Genomic DNA, 13,646 nt, shown 5'->3' with positions numbered 1-13,646 from the left:
TCCTTGTGCCATGTGGTAGGAGGGTTATCTGCATCAGCACATCTTCCTTGTGCAGCAATTTCTTCATGCAGAGCACTGGGGAAGCTCAGGCATGCTCTTGTGAGCCTCTCTTTTAACACAAATGCTTTCAAGCTCTTTCCATCTGCACATATACAATACAATATCTTGCAAATAATTTACCAAATTTGATGCGGTGTACAGCATAGACCCCAGGACGCATATACAGCTGCTGCAGACTGGAATGATATAAATTAGTGTAATATCTGGAGAGGTTTCACTTTCAGATAAGAAAACATTTTCCCCTTGTGATCTGTTGTAGCCACCCACATTAATGGGTACAACTTGTATTCCTGAGTGGTTACTTTTTTATAGTACTATGCGGTTTTCCTACTTGAAGCACTTCAAATAAGCTAGGAAGAACATTAGAAGTTGTAATGTGACTACCCCGCTTACTTTGATGTCCACTGGTGTTCTAGCTTCTGAACACCTCAGATACCCTCCCAGAGTAGCTATGGAACACCTCCCTGACCCAGCACATGTTGTAATATAGCTTATAGGCTGTACTCCACTTGGGAGGAAAGTGGATCAGTGATGAAGCTCCTCTGAAGCTCATCTGATGCTCATGAGGTCTTTCACTGTAATGAGGACATAATGAAAGAATAAGCTGGGTTTTGGGGAAATTCAGGTCATGGAGAGGAGCTGACCCCCTCTTTCCTAAAACCTCATCTTGTGCCTTGATCGCTGATCATTCTTACTTACCAATACAGTGCGCATACCCTTTCAGTAGGCTGCAATAAATAACATCTGGTTTTCAACTTTCCAGCTCCTGGCATCCCTTACTGCTAAAGAGCTGACTGCTTATGCTAAAGCAGGAGCTGTGGCAGAAGAAATTTTGACAGCAATCAGGACTGTTATGGCTTTCAATGGACAGGAGAAGGCATTAGCAAAGTAAGTTTTTGAAATAATAATTATATTTAAAATATGGAAAAGGAGTTTGGCTGTGAGTTGGTTTTGTGGTTTATGGGGTTTGGGATTTTTTTGGAGGGGCAGGGAAAGAAAGAGATTCTTCGTGGTGTCGTTTTATCCTTCTGTAAGTGGACAGCTTGCCTGAAAATAAATATGTGTAAATAGACCTAGTCAGAGAATGCAGGCTACTTTGTGTTAATGCTGCAGCATAGACTCAAATTTATTCTCTGATTGAGAGCTGGAACTGAATTTGAAGTGAAAGTGGTGGGAAGGTTATCTTTACCTATTAGTCAAATGCAGCAAAGAATGTGATTAATTGCTTAACTTCTAGAACATGTGCCCTGCTGTTCTGATCCTTGATTAATGAGTTTATGTTTAAGCCTCACTGAGTAACAGTCTGAAGTAAAATCACGTTACTGGCTTTTATTACTTTAGTGATTTGAAACTAATACTTGTAGTTAACCTAATCCAGTGTTGGCCCTAGTCCCATGTAAAAGGTTAGGTGGATATGGCTGACCACAAATTTATTCACATGTGTCAGATAACAAGCATAAACAATAACATTCAGTATAGAAATACAGGGCATCACCAATACTATGCAGTTGGGAAAGACAAACCAGAAGACCTGATCCATACAATCCATGAACCTCTTTTATCTCTTTGAACGGTCATGTTTGCCCTGGTCTTGTGCAAAATTTCTAAGGTGATGTTAACACTAACTCAGGATCCTATAGCCTGCTCCTGCATTGTCTGCTTCCAGGGGCTGAGCTCTGACTATCTTATGGCACTGTATTCTGCTTACTGGGACTTGTGCTTAAGTTGCAATAATATTAAGACCCTTTCTGCTTACACAATACAGACAAAAAAGCCCTAAGATGGCCTAGATCAGTTGTCGCCTTCCTCCCCATCTTCTTCTTGGTCCCTGCAAACATCAGTGTCTGAAAATCCAATGATAGGAGCTATTTCAAACTATTGGGTTTTTTTGAGGTCTAGAGACAAAAATAACTGATACCCATGTAACTCCATGCTGGTAAGGCCTTTCCTTTCCTCCATGGTTGAGCAATCAGCCTCTTCCACAGCTCCACCTCCATTTAATGTAAAACAAAAAAACAAACAAACCAAAAAAACCCCCAAAAAACCAAAACCTAACCATGGAATTGGTGGCTTTCCTAGGAACATTTTCTATTTTCTACTAGGGACAGGCAAACTTCTACCAGGGACAAACTAGGGCATTTTGCAAATTCTGTACTGTGGCTCCTGCACAGCTCTTGAACAATGGCCTCAGAGTTAGGAAAAGAAACCTTTCACTGCCCAGTGCTTCCACTGATTACAAATGGTTATGCTTGCAAGGGACCTTCAGTCATCTGTTTCTGGCAGTGGCTTGGCTCTTCCTCTGTAGCTGAATGATCATGTGTACTTGTTAAATTGCTGAAATCCAGTTCTCACTTCCCTGGAAGACCTATGATGCTGCTGAGTTGAAGGTAGGGTTAGTTTTAAGAGCACAGCCAAGCTAAAACATTTAAATATATTTGAGTAACAAATATAGTGGTTTTAGCATGTAAGCAATTTACATGAACAAAATTAATGCATATTGGTTTAAGATTCCTGCCTGGCTGACTGAATTTCATGCCTTCTTACTGTGGGGAATGTTTTGTATAGAAAACTTGTATTAGGAAAAAAGTGTAAGCTGTTGAGCATGTTGCTGACAAGTAAAAAGATGCACTATTTCTAGACTGTGCTTTCTATAATGAGCTTGTGTAAGTGAAAGCTATTAGCTGGAAGCTGGAGGTGAATGAATATGAGCTATCCTTGGAAGAAATAATTCTCACATTGAACTTGTCAGTCTTTATACTGGTGTTCCATGTCCACTTGTTTGCTATATTGCCATATTAATCAGTAAACTAACCTAAGAGAAAGATTCCTGACTTGTCAAAATGACCAGTAAGAAAAACTCTGGCCTTAGAGGGAACTCTGGGTTCTATTTGTTTACCTGCCTTCATCCAAACTGCCCGAGTTGGGGTTTTTCTTGTTTTGCCTTTTTTTAAATGTGGAAGACTAAACCTTACCTTCAATAGGTAATGTTGATAAAACTTTCTAAAGGTTTTCTTTCAGGACTAATGCAAACAAATGGCTCAAGATTGGTATCGTGTCTTCTGTCATGATGATGAAGGCATGCTACTCAATTGTTTTCTAAACTTCCATAGAAGTATAACAATGTCGTCAGCATGTCAGAGGAGAATTATTCAAAGGAATTATACCCCTACTAGTTCTCTTTCAAAAAAAATTAAAAATATCTGTATTCTCTTTGAGACTTCAATTGCTTTTATGGTAGAACTAGCTTTAATTAAGTAAAGGGCACTGGGAAATACCAATCAGAATGGTATGTGGTACCTGTCAAGCTAATGGTTTTCTTATTCGCTTTTAGATATGATGCTAACTTAGAGATGGCTAGAAGTGTTGGAGTGAAAAAATCCATTACCACCAATACATCTCTAGGTGTTTCACAATTTCTTACCTTTGGATCCTATGCGCTTGCATTTTGGTATGGAACCAAACTCACTGCTGAGGAAGAAAATTATGACATTGGTCGTGTGTTAATTGTAAGTATAGCAATGCAGCTTTGAAAAATGCTCTGCCACTTCAAGAAAAGAACTATGCAAGTAGTGTATATAAGTATTTCTATTTTCTGCCAACTGCTTGCTAATTGGTTGCTAGAGACTTGCTTGTTATAAAAGAACTGAAAGGAAGGCATTCATCTTACCTAGCTTTTGATATAACAACTTTGAAGAGGGCACATTGAATTCCCACTCTAATCAGTGTAGAGGCAAAAGTATCTGCACTTCTCACTTGTCCTGGACCCTATTGTAAGGCAGGATGAACAACCTAGAACCAGTGGTTTAGACAGCAAAGATAAGTAAAGTGGACTGCCAACAAAATTCTAGCTAGACACTAGGATAAAATTAATCCCACTGGTGTGCTGAATGCGTACTGGGAAGTCTTCACCATCTCTTTTAGCCACAATGTTTTCTGCGTATTTTGTTGTTTACCTGCAAGTGTTTACCATACACTAACAGTGCTTCTAATTTAGTAATGGTTTGCAGGTAGTTAGCCATCTTCTTGCTGTCAAAAGTTTGGCTACATGCTTAACTTATACAGTCCAGTGACTTCTGTTGTGTTCTCCTCAGTATGGTTCCTCACAGCATGTAAAGTTTATTGTGTGTTGGTCCCACAGGTGGGATTTCAGTTAAAATCTGGACTAAATTTTGCAAGCTAATTTTAGCAGCATCTGGAAAGCAATGGAGAAATTTGTTCTATTTATACATGATAAATAGTGCAAGAACATTGAACATTCATGCCACAAAAGCATGTGTCAGTAGTTACCATTCACCCCAGGAAAATGAGGAGTGGACAGGAGCAACTGTGAAATGCACCTTTCTTTCACTTTTATATTTAATTTTCCTGGAAAGGGTGCACTAGAAAGTTGTGGGCATTTAACAGCTAGGCGCTGGTGGCTCTGTAATCACAGTTAACTCTCATAATGCCCTCCATCTCCCACAGGTGTTCTTCTCTGTGCTCATTGGAGCCTTCTCCCTGGGCCAGGCAGCTCCTAACCTGGAAAGTGTAGCTAATGCGCGTGGAGCTGCCTATGAAGTATATCAGATTATCAATAAGGTAAGCACAAAAGAAACCTTTCAACCACACTTTTTTTCCCTTTTTTTTTCCCCGCCTTGTAACAAAAACACTCAAAAGCCCCTAACCATAAACCCTATAGATGCCTAACACTGAAACCCATAATCTCTCCATTCATATCAAGAAAACCGCCTCTTTACTTCTTACAATGAATGCTGGGAAACCTGTCATGTGTATCTGAGATTTGTGGAGGACGTCTTTCTTTAATATTAGACTTGCAACTCCAAAGGAAAAATAGTAAGGCACTATACTATTTTTTAAAAGTGCATTTACACACAATTTCAGCTGACCTGGGATTTTTTTTGTGGGGGAGTTGGTGAGGAGGGAATTAATAGTGTTATTGAAAGTTATAACATTATAAAGCTGCAATGCTGGTGTTGCTGTGAAGGGTTTCCATATTGTTATCTTGATCTTGCTGTGTTATACAGCAAATGGATATCTGTGTACATAAAACACTTCAAACAAGTAGGACTAGAAAGTTCATGGAGAAACAGCTGCATCATTCTTCCTGATGTGAATACTGAGGGCCATGTTTAGGCTGAAGGACAGTAAAGTTCTGCAATTACAGATTTTCTGCTGTGGTTTTTGTTGTGTTTGAAAATGTACTCTATTTGTCCAAGTAGCATTCACAGTTAGATGCTCCTCTGCATTCAGCATCCTGTGGGTAAAATGCAGCATCTTTGCTATGATATACCGCAGTGTAAACTAGCAGTTCCAAAAGTGTGATAACCAGCAATATATTTAAAAACCTCTTTCCAGAAACGGCTCATAGATAGCAGTTCTAAGGAAGGCTACAAACCAGACAAACTCATAGGAGAAATTGAATTCAGAAACATCCATTTCAGTTACCCATCCAGACCTGATGTTAAAGTAAGTGTTCATTTTGGATTAATCTGTTGTACTGTAATTCTGCAGCCTATGTATGCATTGTTTGTCTAATCTTGTTGTTCTTGAACACAATATGCATTCTTGTCTTGGGAGGTGGGACATTATTTTTTCGCCCCAATAGTCCACGAAGACAAAGCTCTAGATCTATTGCCACTAGCTACCTGCTCACCATTCTCTTCTACTGCACAAAGCTAAGAAGAATGTGTTGCTCCTAGTCAGAATTTCTGTGAGCAAGAGTCTGATAAACCAAATAAGACTTTTAAGATCTGTCATTAGAACTTCCAGACTTTAAAGTCAAACCAGGAAGCTGCTCTTTTTCCATTCCCTTGGCTGTTCTGAGTTGCTGTGATGTCCCATGTGAAAAATGACATGTGAGATAGGTTTTACAACAATATGCCATCAAATGGATGGAAGCATTAATCCTAAATATACATTTGTAAGTCAAATGTTATTTTGGGAAGATGTTAAAATTGCTGTTCAATCAACTGATGTCCCATTCTTTGCCAGCTGAATTTCCCTTAATGCCATTATTGTGCAGTGCTATGTACATCATGTCATGGCAGTTACTTTTGTGGTGATACAGTTGGTTTGACTTCCCTACCGTATTCAACAGTTTACAATCTTTCAAGAATCCTGATAAAGGTGATAGGAAAAGGAATTTGCTGCTGCTGTTACTTGATGAAGAGAAAGGTAGAAATAGAGATTTTTAAACGTCAACAATTAAAAGCCAAACATGCCAATTCAGTGGTGAGAATGGGAAAATTCATATTACTGTGGCTATTTCTTCAGATGGCTCTTCCCACCTCAGTCATCTGAGATCTGTCCCATTGCGCATCAAATCCTGTTCCCAGGACACTGGGGCTGCTGAAGGGCAGACCCCAGAGCTAGGCTTTCTGCCTAACTGAAGTCAGTGCAATGCATCATCTTTCACTCTTGGCTCAGAAATCAGAAGTGACAGAAGCAGACTCTTCATTCTTCTTCCTAAAAGTGCTATTCAGGCTGATGAGATGTGTTGAGTCTGCATGCCAAATGGGAGGGGAAATAAGAAATACTCTGTCATCCTTCCCAAATCTACTGATTCAGCAGCTCTCCCTGCTAAGAGCATCAATGTTATCTAATACAGCCAGAAGGAATCAGCAAAGATATGTAGGAGTTATCCACAATCTCAAACAATAAATGCAACACGGTGTAATCTCCCCTGTCCAGGCTAAACCAAATCAAAGAGATCTAAGGAGTCTAGTTATTGTTAGTTTTAATCTTGACAACACCTTGCCTGATAAAAGAGTTAGAAACAGTCTATTAGACGGTTGTGACTATTTGCATCTGGAGAAATTATGGTTTCCAGAATATAGTTCTTACCTGATAATGCAGGCACCAGGATATCAGCTTCTTGGAGACACAAACCCTGCTAGATGTAAAACAAGTAGAGGAGAGCAATATTGCAACAATTTTAATCTCTCAGTAGGCAAAATTATAAAACACCCTGGTATAAACAAGAAGAGTTCCCATAGCAGCCAGATATTTTGGCAACTACACAGCATTGCTGGTATATGACATGGACATCTTTTGACGTAAAAAGTTCCTAAATGTGAAGATGGCAACAAAGGTGTCATTAATCTGTAACTACTCCCTGGGTTGCTGAGGCAGTTAACAATGAGGGCTGGGATTTCGTAACAGCTTTCCAGCAGTTACCTTGTCAAAACAGCCATTCATATTCTGAAAACAGAAGAGAGGAGGCTTGCTTCTCAGCAATACTGCTTAGCACCTTAGAAATATTTTCCTGTGAGATTCATAAGTGTTATGCCATTGCCTACACATTGGAAAATGGAGGACAGCAGGAGAAAGTAAGACCCCGAGCCTGCTACCAGATCACACAAACTAGAGAAAACGAGCTATCAAGTTTAGAGTACTCTGGCTATGTCTATATTAGTTGATGTAAGTGTGCTGAGGAATTTTCCCAGGCACTGGAATGCAATGGTCTATGCAAGGGAACTCTTAAAATGTTTCTTGGCATGAACTTGGCCTGTTCCAGCTATCAATCTTCTCAAATAATTCCCAGGCTTGGTTTGGTAGCCAGAGGATCAAGGGGCCATTCCCAAAAGGCAGGTTGCATGTAGCCATCCTGTTTCGAAGACTAACACATTTCACAAGCACAGATGCAGGCTCTTTCATATCAGTGCTCCAGAATATTCTCAGGTACGATTAACTTACTAGTATTGGCATACCTTCAGACTGTGCCCCTTACTACTGCTCTGATTATTGCTGCAGTTACCTTGACAGACCATTCTCTAATCAAGCGTGTCAAACTAAGATATAATTTATTTATTTTTCCAGATTCTCAAAGGTCTAAACTTGAAAGTTCAAACTGGGAAAACCATTGCTTTAGTTGGTGCCAGTGGTTGTGGAAAAAGCACTACTGTTCAGTTGCTGCAGAGGTTCTACGATCCTGTCCAGGGAGAAGTGAGTGCCTGCAAATGAGCTGTAAAACCTGAGAACTATTAGGATAAAAATGAGTTTCCCATACTTGACTGAACCTCGATTTTTATTTTTATTTTTTATTGAATTTGAGTATACTTCTGCATAGTTCAGTATTTGCACAATTTAAATTTCAAATTAACTATCTTCTCCTGTTGGCTTGACTTCATTGTTCTTCTTGCACTACTATGCCAGAAATAGTAAATACCACAAATCTTGGAATAGATGCAAGATCAGAATTTAAAATTATTTTAATCAGTAATTGGCTTCTAAGGTTCTGTTAACATTTTTTTGTTAAGCAAAACATAATCCAGCAGTGCCCTGCTGTGCTTCGCTTTCTGTTCATTGAACATAAACTAAAACCTGGAGTTTTCCTATTTTAAGTGGTTGTTTTCTTGGCTCATTTTCTCTATCTTCTAACCCACAGCAGAAGTTTCCATCATTACACGTTGTACATCTGCTCTACCTCTAAACACTAGATCCAGTCAGTAAATGATAAATACTTCCCATAAGAAATTTCCAAAGGGAAAAAGGAGGAAAACAAACAATATATTTTTCAGTGAAATGTTCTTCTCATATTTAAAGAATGCTACTTAGTAGTTGTTACTGCAGGTTGAAACTAGGCAAGCATTTCAAACATTAAATGCTGAACTATCACTACATAGTGTATTAAGGTGGCTATCTTATCAACACAGCTGTTTCTTAAAATTGTTGTCTCTGCGACTGTTCATTCTTGTCCCCATGCCTCAGTTTGCTCAGTTCCTCAGTTCCTCCCCTGTGCTAATGTCAATCAATGTTCACAGGACCACATTGCAAATGATCTAGATAAAAAATAACTTCCCCTTCCTTTTTAGTCAACTTGGACTATTTCTTTGATCTGGTGTAAAGTACGGCCACAGAGGCAGTAGTGTAGCCACAACTGCAACAGCAGCAAACTGGCACAGGGGCATGAGAACAGGGTAAAAATATGCAGGAGAGCTGGAAAACTCTTAAGCCAGGTTGGACAAGATGGTTACTGGGGGTGGGGGAGGAGAACAAACCTCTGTTTATGCTGCTGCTCACCATTTACTAGCTTGTGTAATGGATAAAAAACTACAGTTTTAACTCTCCCCCAACATAGTTTTCTGCTAAAGACTTTTTTTTTTTGCCTTTGTAGCTGATATTTAAGTAATAGTAATTAATTGATTTATTCTGAAAAAAATGCATTTCTCAACTTCTTTGACATACACTTTTTCTACCAGATTACCTTAGATGGTCGGGATATTCAGACACTTAATGTAAAGTGGCTACGAGAAAATATTGGTATCGTGAGCCAGGAACCTGTTTTGTTTGCAACAACAATAGCCGAAAATATTCGCTATGGCCGAGAAGATATTTCTGATGCTGAAATTGAGCAAGCAGCCAAGGAAGCCAATGCTTTTGACTTCATATCTAGACTGCCTGATGTGAGTTTGTGAACTTCTTTTGAGTGTAAGAATAAAAGGTCCATTTAGGCCAGCGTCCTGTTTCTGAGGGGGAGAGCGTGGGTATTCAAGTTGTAGTTTAACTTCTCAAAATACTCTTATAGCCTCCGGCAGCTTTCAGTTCAGGGCCTTTCTGGGCTAGATACTGTGCCTTTGGTTGGTTACCCTCAAAGGATTTGTGCCTAAGTCTGGAAAAGCTGCCAGTGCCTTAACTCAGAAGGGAAGCTTCACAGCTGTATTACCATCCCTACCCATCTCACAAGGTGTGGGAAGTGTTGGGCTCTTAAAGAGAAGATGCAGAAATCCGAAACTCTTTGTCAGGAGCTGTCTGCATGTTCAATAAGAAATGGGGGGTGTAGGTAAGTATGCCCTGAACCAAGGCCGTTTTCAGCAGCTGGGAGCTTGAGCTCTCCCTCTGCCTGAGATTCACAGCCTTGAGCCCTCTCCTAGCAGTAGGTGCCTTACTACTTTCAAGGTGTGGGCGGGAAGTGAGATCAGTCATTCAAAACACATCCTCAGGAATGGACAATGATATCGTCTTCCTTTTGGTCCTGCAGTTAAAAAGACATGGAAAAAATGCCCACCCAGGACTTGATTTCAAATTCTTCTTCTACCTCAGAGAGCTCATCCCCCATCTCTCAAGCATGTACTATTTCTAGTGTGTCAATCTGTTCTGAACTTCCTTCTTAGGAAGTTAGTTGACAATATTTACTCTTAAACAACTATATAATAAAAGACTACACTGGACTTTGAGACTTGCCACTTGAATGAGTGACAGTAGGAACCAAGCCATGGCTCTGGAAGGGAGGTGGGTCTCGGGTTCAGAGGAGGCAATGTTATAGGTCCTGGTGAGTCTCTATGATCCCAACCCTGTTGGACAGGTAGGCAGTCCTCAGTAAATGGAGATGCCTTTTACAGGCTTGTCTTGCAGAAACCCAGGTTTTGAAGCACTCTCTGTGCAAGCAGTAAAGATCAAGATTTGAAGAACCATAAGTTCAAAGTTAGGCATGTAAAGTATGTAATGGGGGTGGGAGGGCTTGGCTAAAGGCTACGTGGATAGATGCAGTTTCATGTGTGCTATGCCCATGCTCAAGTTAGCCAGATAAAGCTACCGCTTGTCTAAAAGCTGAGTACTTATGAGCACACAGAGAAGTGAGGATTTCATTTGAGATGTCCCACAGCTTCTGTTTTGTTTTCTCCTTTCTCAGAAATTTAACACCATAGTGGGGGAAAGAGGGGCTCAGCTGAGTGGAGGACAGAAGCAGCGAATAGCTATTGCCCGCGCCCTAGCAAGAAATCCCAAGATTCTTCTTCTGGATGAAGCTACATCTGCACTAGATACTCAGAGTGAATCCATAGTGCAAGCAGCTCTTGATAAGGTAGGAGCCACAATATTGAAGCTACCAGTTGCCATGAAAAGGTGTAATAGCACTTAAGAAAAATTAATGTGCAGTTTGCAGCGCAGGTTTCCATTGAAACCAAGAACACTGGAAAACAAAATGTGGCTGGATGTTCCAATTTCAGTGTTTTGACAGGGAGTTTAAATGATCAAAACTCTCCTTAAGTATCATGTTTATTTGGGGTTTTTTAGCATTATTATGAATTACCAAGACACTTTATCATGTGTAACTAACTTGGGTCTCCTGCACTCCCTTTTTCAAATCACAATTGTTCATATGCTGGTGAAATATGGATGGCAACTTACCAAGGCAAGGTATGAGGACCGACTGGCCTTTCAGGTGAATTAATAGAAATGTGTGATATTCCTAGTATTCATTCTTCGTTGAACAGTTGCTTCCTAATTTTCAGAAAGCTCTTGGGATTTAGCCATTTTCTTTCCTTACAGACATTGAATGGGAATCACAGAACAAAAGCAGAGCCAGTTACAAATACTAAATTTCTGCCCCCTTGTGTTTTTTATCAGCCCCACAGCTCTAGGGTTGGCACTGCTGCAGAGCAGAGCTGTCAGAACTTCTAACCATGACTCCGTCCCATCAGCTCACAGTCCCTTCCTTGCAGCCCTCCTTTGTCAGCAGTTTCCACCAAGATGTAGTGGAACCTAAAGGCTTTGATTAAAAGAACTTCATGGTTGGGCTGGAATATTTTTTCATTTATCTAATGTTTATTTTAAAAGTATTCTTAAAAGCTAAGTGAAAAATCCTGCCTTTCATTTCAGTAGTTATGCACAGAGAAATAAGAGTTATTACAGAATTTGTCACCTTCATTACCAGTCCATTTTAAATCTGAGGTAACACGTAGCTGTTGGTTATATCCACATGATTATACTGATATTAATATTGAGGTAACACATAGATGCAAAAATAATATTAATCTAATCTAATTTTTATATAAATAATATTTTGTTGCAAAGTTAAGCACTAAATGATTGCTGTTTCAGCTGTAATTTAGATTTCTTCTGTATGTTCTTTAATTCCATAATCAAATACTAAACTTTTCCAGAAGCTTATTGCTTCATTTGGTGCATAACATAGAGGGAGATCGCTCAGTTAACGTAACTGTTCTGTTTTCTTCCTCATCCTTCAGCATGTTCCCAGAACACACCAAAATGAGCCCTGAATCATAACTTACTAATTTTTTCACAACTTTTTGATGTTTACTGGTGTAGTCCCCAAATGGGATTTACAAATTTCTTCTTAGTATCCCTGAGTGGAAAAAGTGGTGCTAACATTGTTCAGTATTTTTACAGCTGAGAAGCAGAGATATTAACCTCACAAATGCACGCTGTTTCAGAGCAGTCATATGCAGATACTTGTAGTATGCTGCTGTTCAGATAACTTTGCATCTTTTAAAGTATTTTGCTTATGCTGAACACAGCTCCCAACTGCAGCTGTGAAGGCTACTCTGCACCTCTGAATGTTAGGGCACAGGCATGAAAACTGCACTGAGGCAGACCTCCTGCGACAGATTTTGAGTGACTTGCATCAGATCCATGATAACTAGATAGCAGGTGTAGGGGAAGAAGCCAGATCTCCATGGAAGCATTCACCTACTGGAACTGTCCTCATCTTCTGCACACTCCTGTTCCTTTGCCCATATTATGTACGTTTTCTGTAGCAAGTAACTTCCAGCAGACTCCTTGACTGCAGAACATTTGTTGTGTGAGGTTCTCTTGAATTTCTCTTCCTGCCCCCAAGCTACCATCTGCTCCAGGCATCAGCAAGCAGGAAAGCTGCACTCTCCAGCAGCTGCAAGCTGGCGTGTGCTTATTTGCTGCATGAGAGCTTTGAACATCACTGGTCTGCATGTGAGAGCTGGAGAGGAATGGAACATGTAACCTGCAGATGGAGGCTTCAGCAGCTCTCCTCGCCAAATCTCACCAGGCTCCTGACTTGAGATGTAGCATACTTCAAAAGACTGGGAGAAAGCTTTAGGGAGTGGCTAAACCCCATTTCTGACCCCAGATGTGCTCTGCTCCTCTACACTTTCCTGTAAAGTCTTGTCAGAAGTCATGCTAATACTATACTTCCAAAAATATGCATGGACAGTATATAAAGAAAATAGCCTTTATATGCTAGCTATACTAGCTTTATTTTGAGAAAATATCTAAGTATTCTTGCCACGTTTCCTTCCCATGCATACACATGGAAACACTTTATGGGCAACTTTAACTCAAATCGTTCAAGTTTGGTAAAAAGTCAAATAACCTTAATTACAGCCCGCATTGCCTGTCTAACAATACTAATGTGGTTTTCTCTGCCTGATTTAGGCAAATGAAAGTATCCTTAGACTGTTAAACAAGAGACATGAAACCAGGAAAAAATGTATCTTTGCTTTTAGAAAAAAAAAAAAATTTTTAAAGTTTGGATTTATTTTATCTTATAAATGCCTAAAATAATTTTGGTTTTTTTTCTGTGCTGTTTTCTTGCACATTTTAATGTAAACTTCTTCTGTTGTTTTACTGTAAGGCTCGCGCTGGACGTACCACTATTGTGATTGCTCACAGACTGTCTACCATCAGGACGGCTGACACTATTGCTGGATTTGAGAAGGGCATTGTGGTTGAACAAGGAACACACAGTGAACTCATGTTGCAGAAGGGAGTCTACTATTCCCTTGTAATGCAGCAGGTATGGGCAAATTTATTTATTTTCTTTCTCCATTTCACAAAGTTGTGAAATGCTGGTATGCGGAGCCATTTTCTCT

At 39.8% G+C, this 13,646-nt stretch overlaps 1 protein-coding gene across 2 annotated transcripts in view; it reads left to right on the top strand.

Moving 5' to 3' along the window:
* The window catches only part of ABCB5 (ATP binding cassette subfamily B member 5), a 68,171-nt gene that overhangs the window by 29,664 nt on the left and 24,861 nt on the right, over positions 1-13,646 (top strand). For both annotated transcript variants that reach the window (XM_056334728.1, XM_056334729.1), the window contains 8 exons: positions 824-948; positions 3,392-3,566; positions 4,525-4,638; positions 5,416-5,526; positions 7,879-8,004; positions 9,261-9,464; positions 10,691-10,861; positions 13,409-13,570. In XM_056334728.1, the coding sequence (XP_056190703.1) occupies positions 824-948; positions 3,392-3,566; positions 4,525-4,638; positions 5,416-5,526; positions 7,879-8,004; positions 9,261-9,464; positions 10,691-10,861; positions 13,409-13,570 (1,188 nt within the window). The remainder of the gene's footprint in view (positions 1-823; positions 949-3,391; positions 3,567-4,524; positions 4,639-5,415; positions 5,527-7,878; positions 8,005-9,260; positions 9,465-10,690; positions 10,862-13,408; positions 13,571-13,646) is intronic.

This window comes from Falco biarmicus, chromosome 4 (assembly GCF_023638135.1).
Source record: "Falco biarmicus isolate bFalBia1 chromosome 4, bFalBia1.pri, whole genome shotgun sequence".
Taxonomy (NCBI): Eukaryota; Metazoa; Chordata; class Aves; order Falconiformes; family Falconidae; genus Falco; species Falco biarmicus.
Note: the sequence above shows the minus strand (reverse complement) of the source record. Positions and strands in the feature narration are given on the sequence as shown.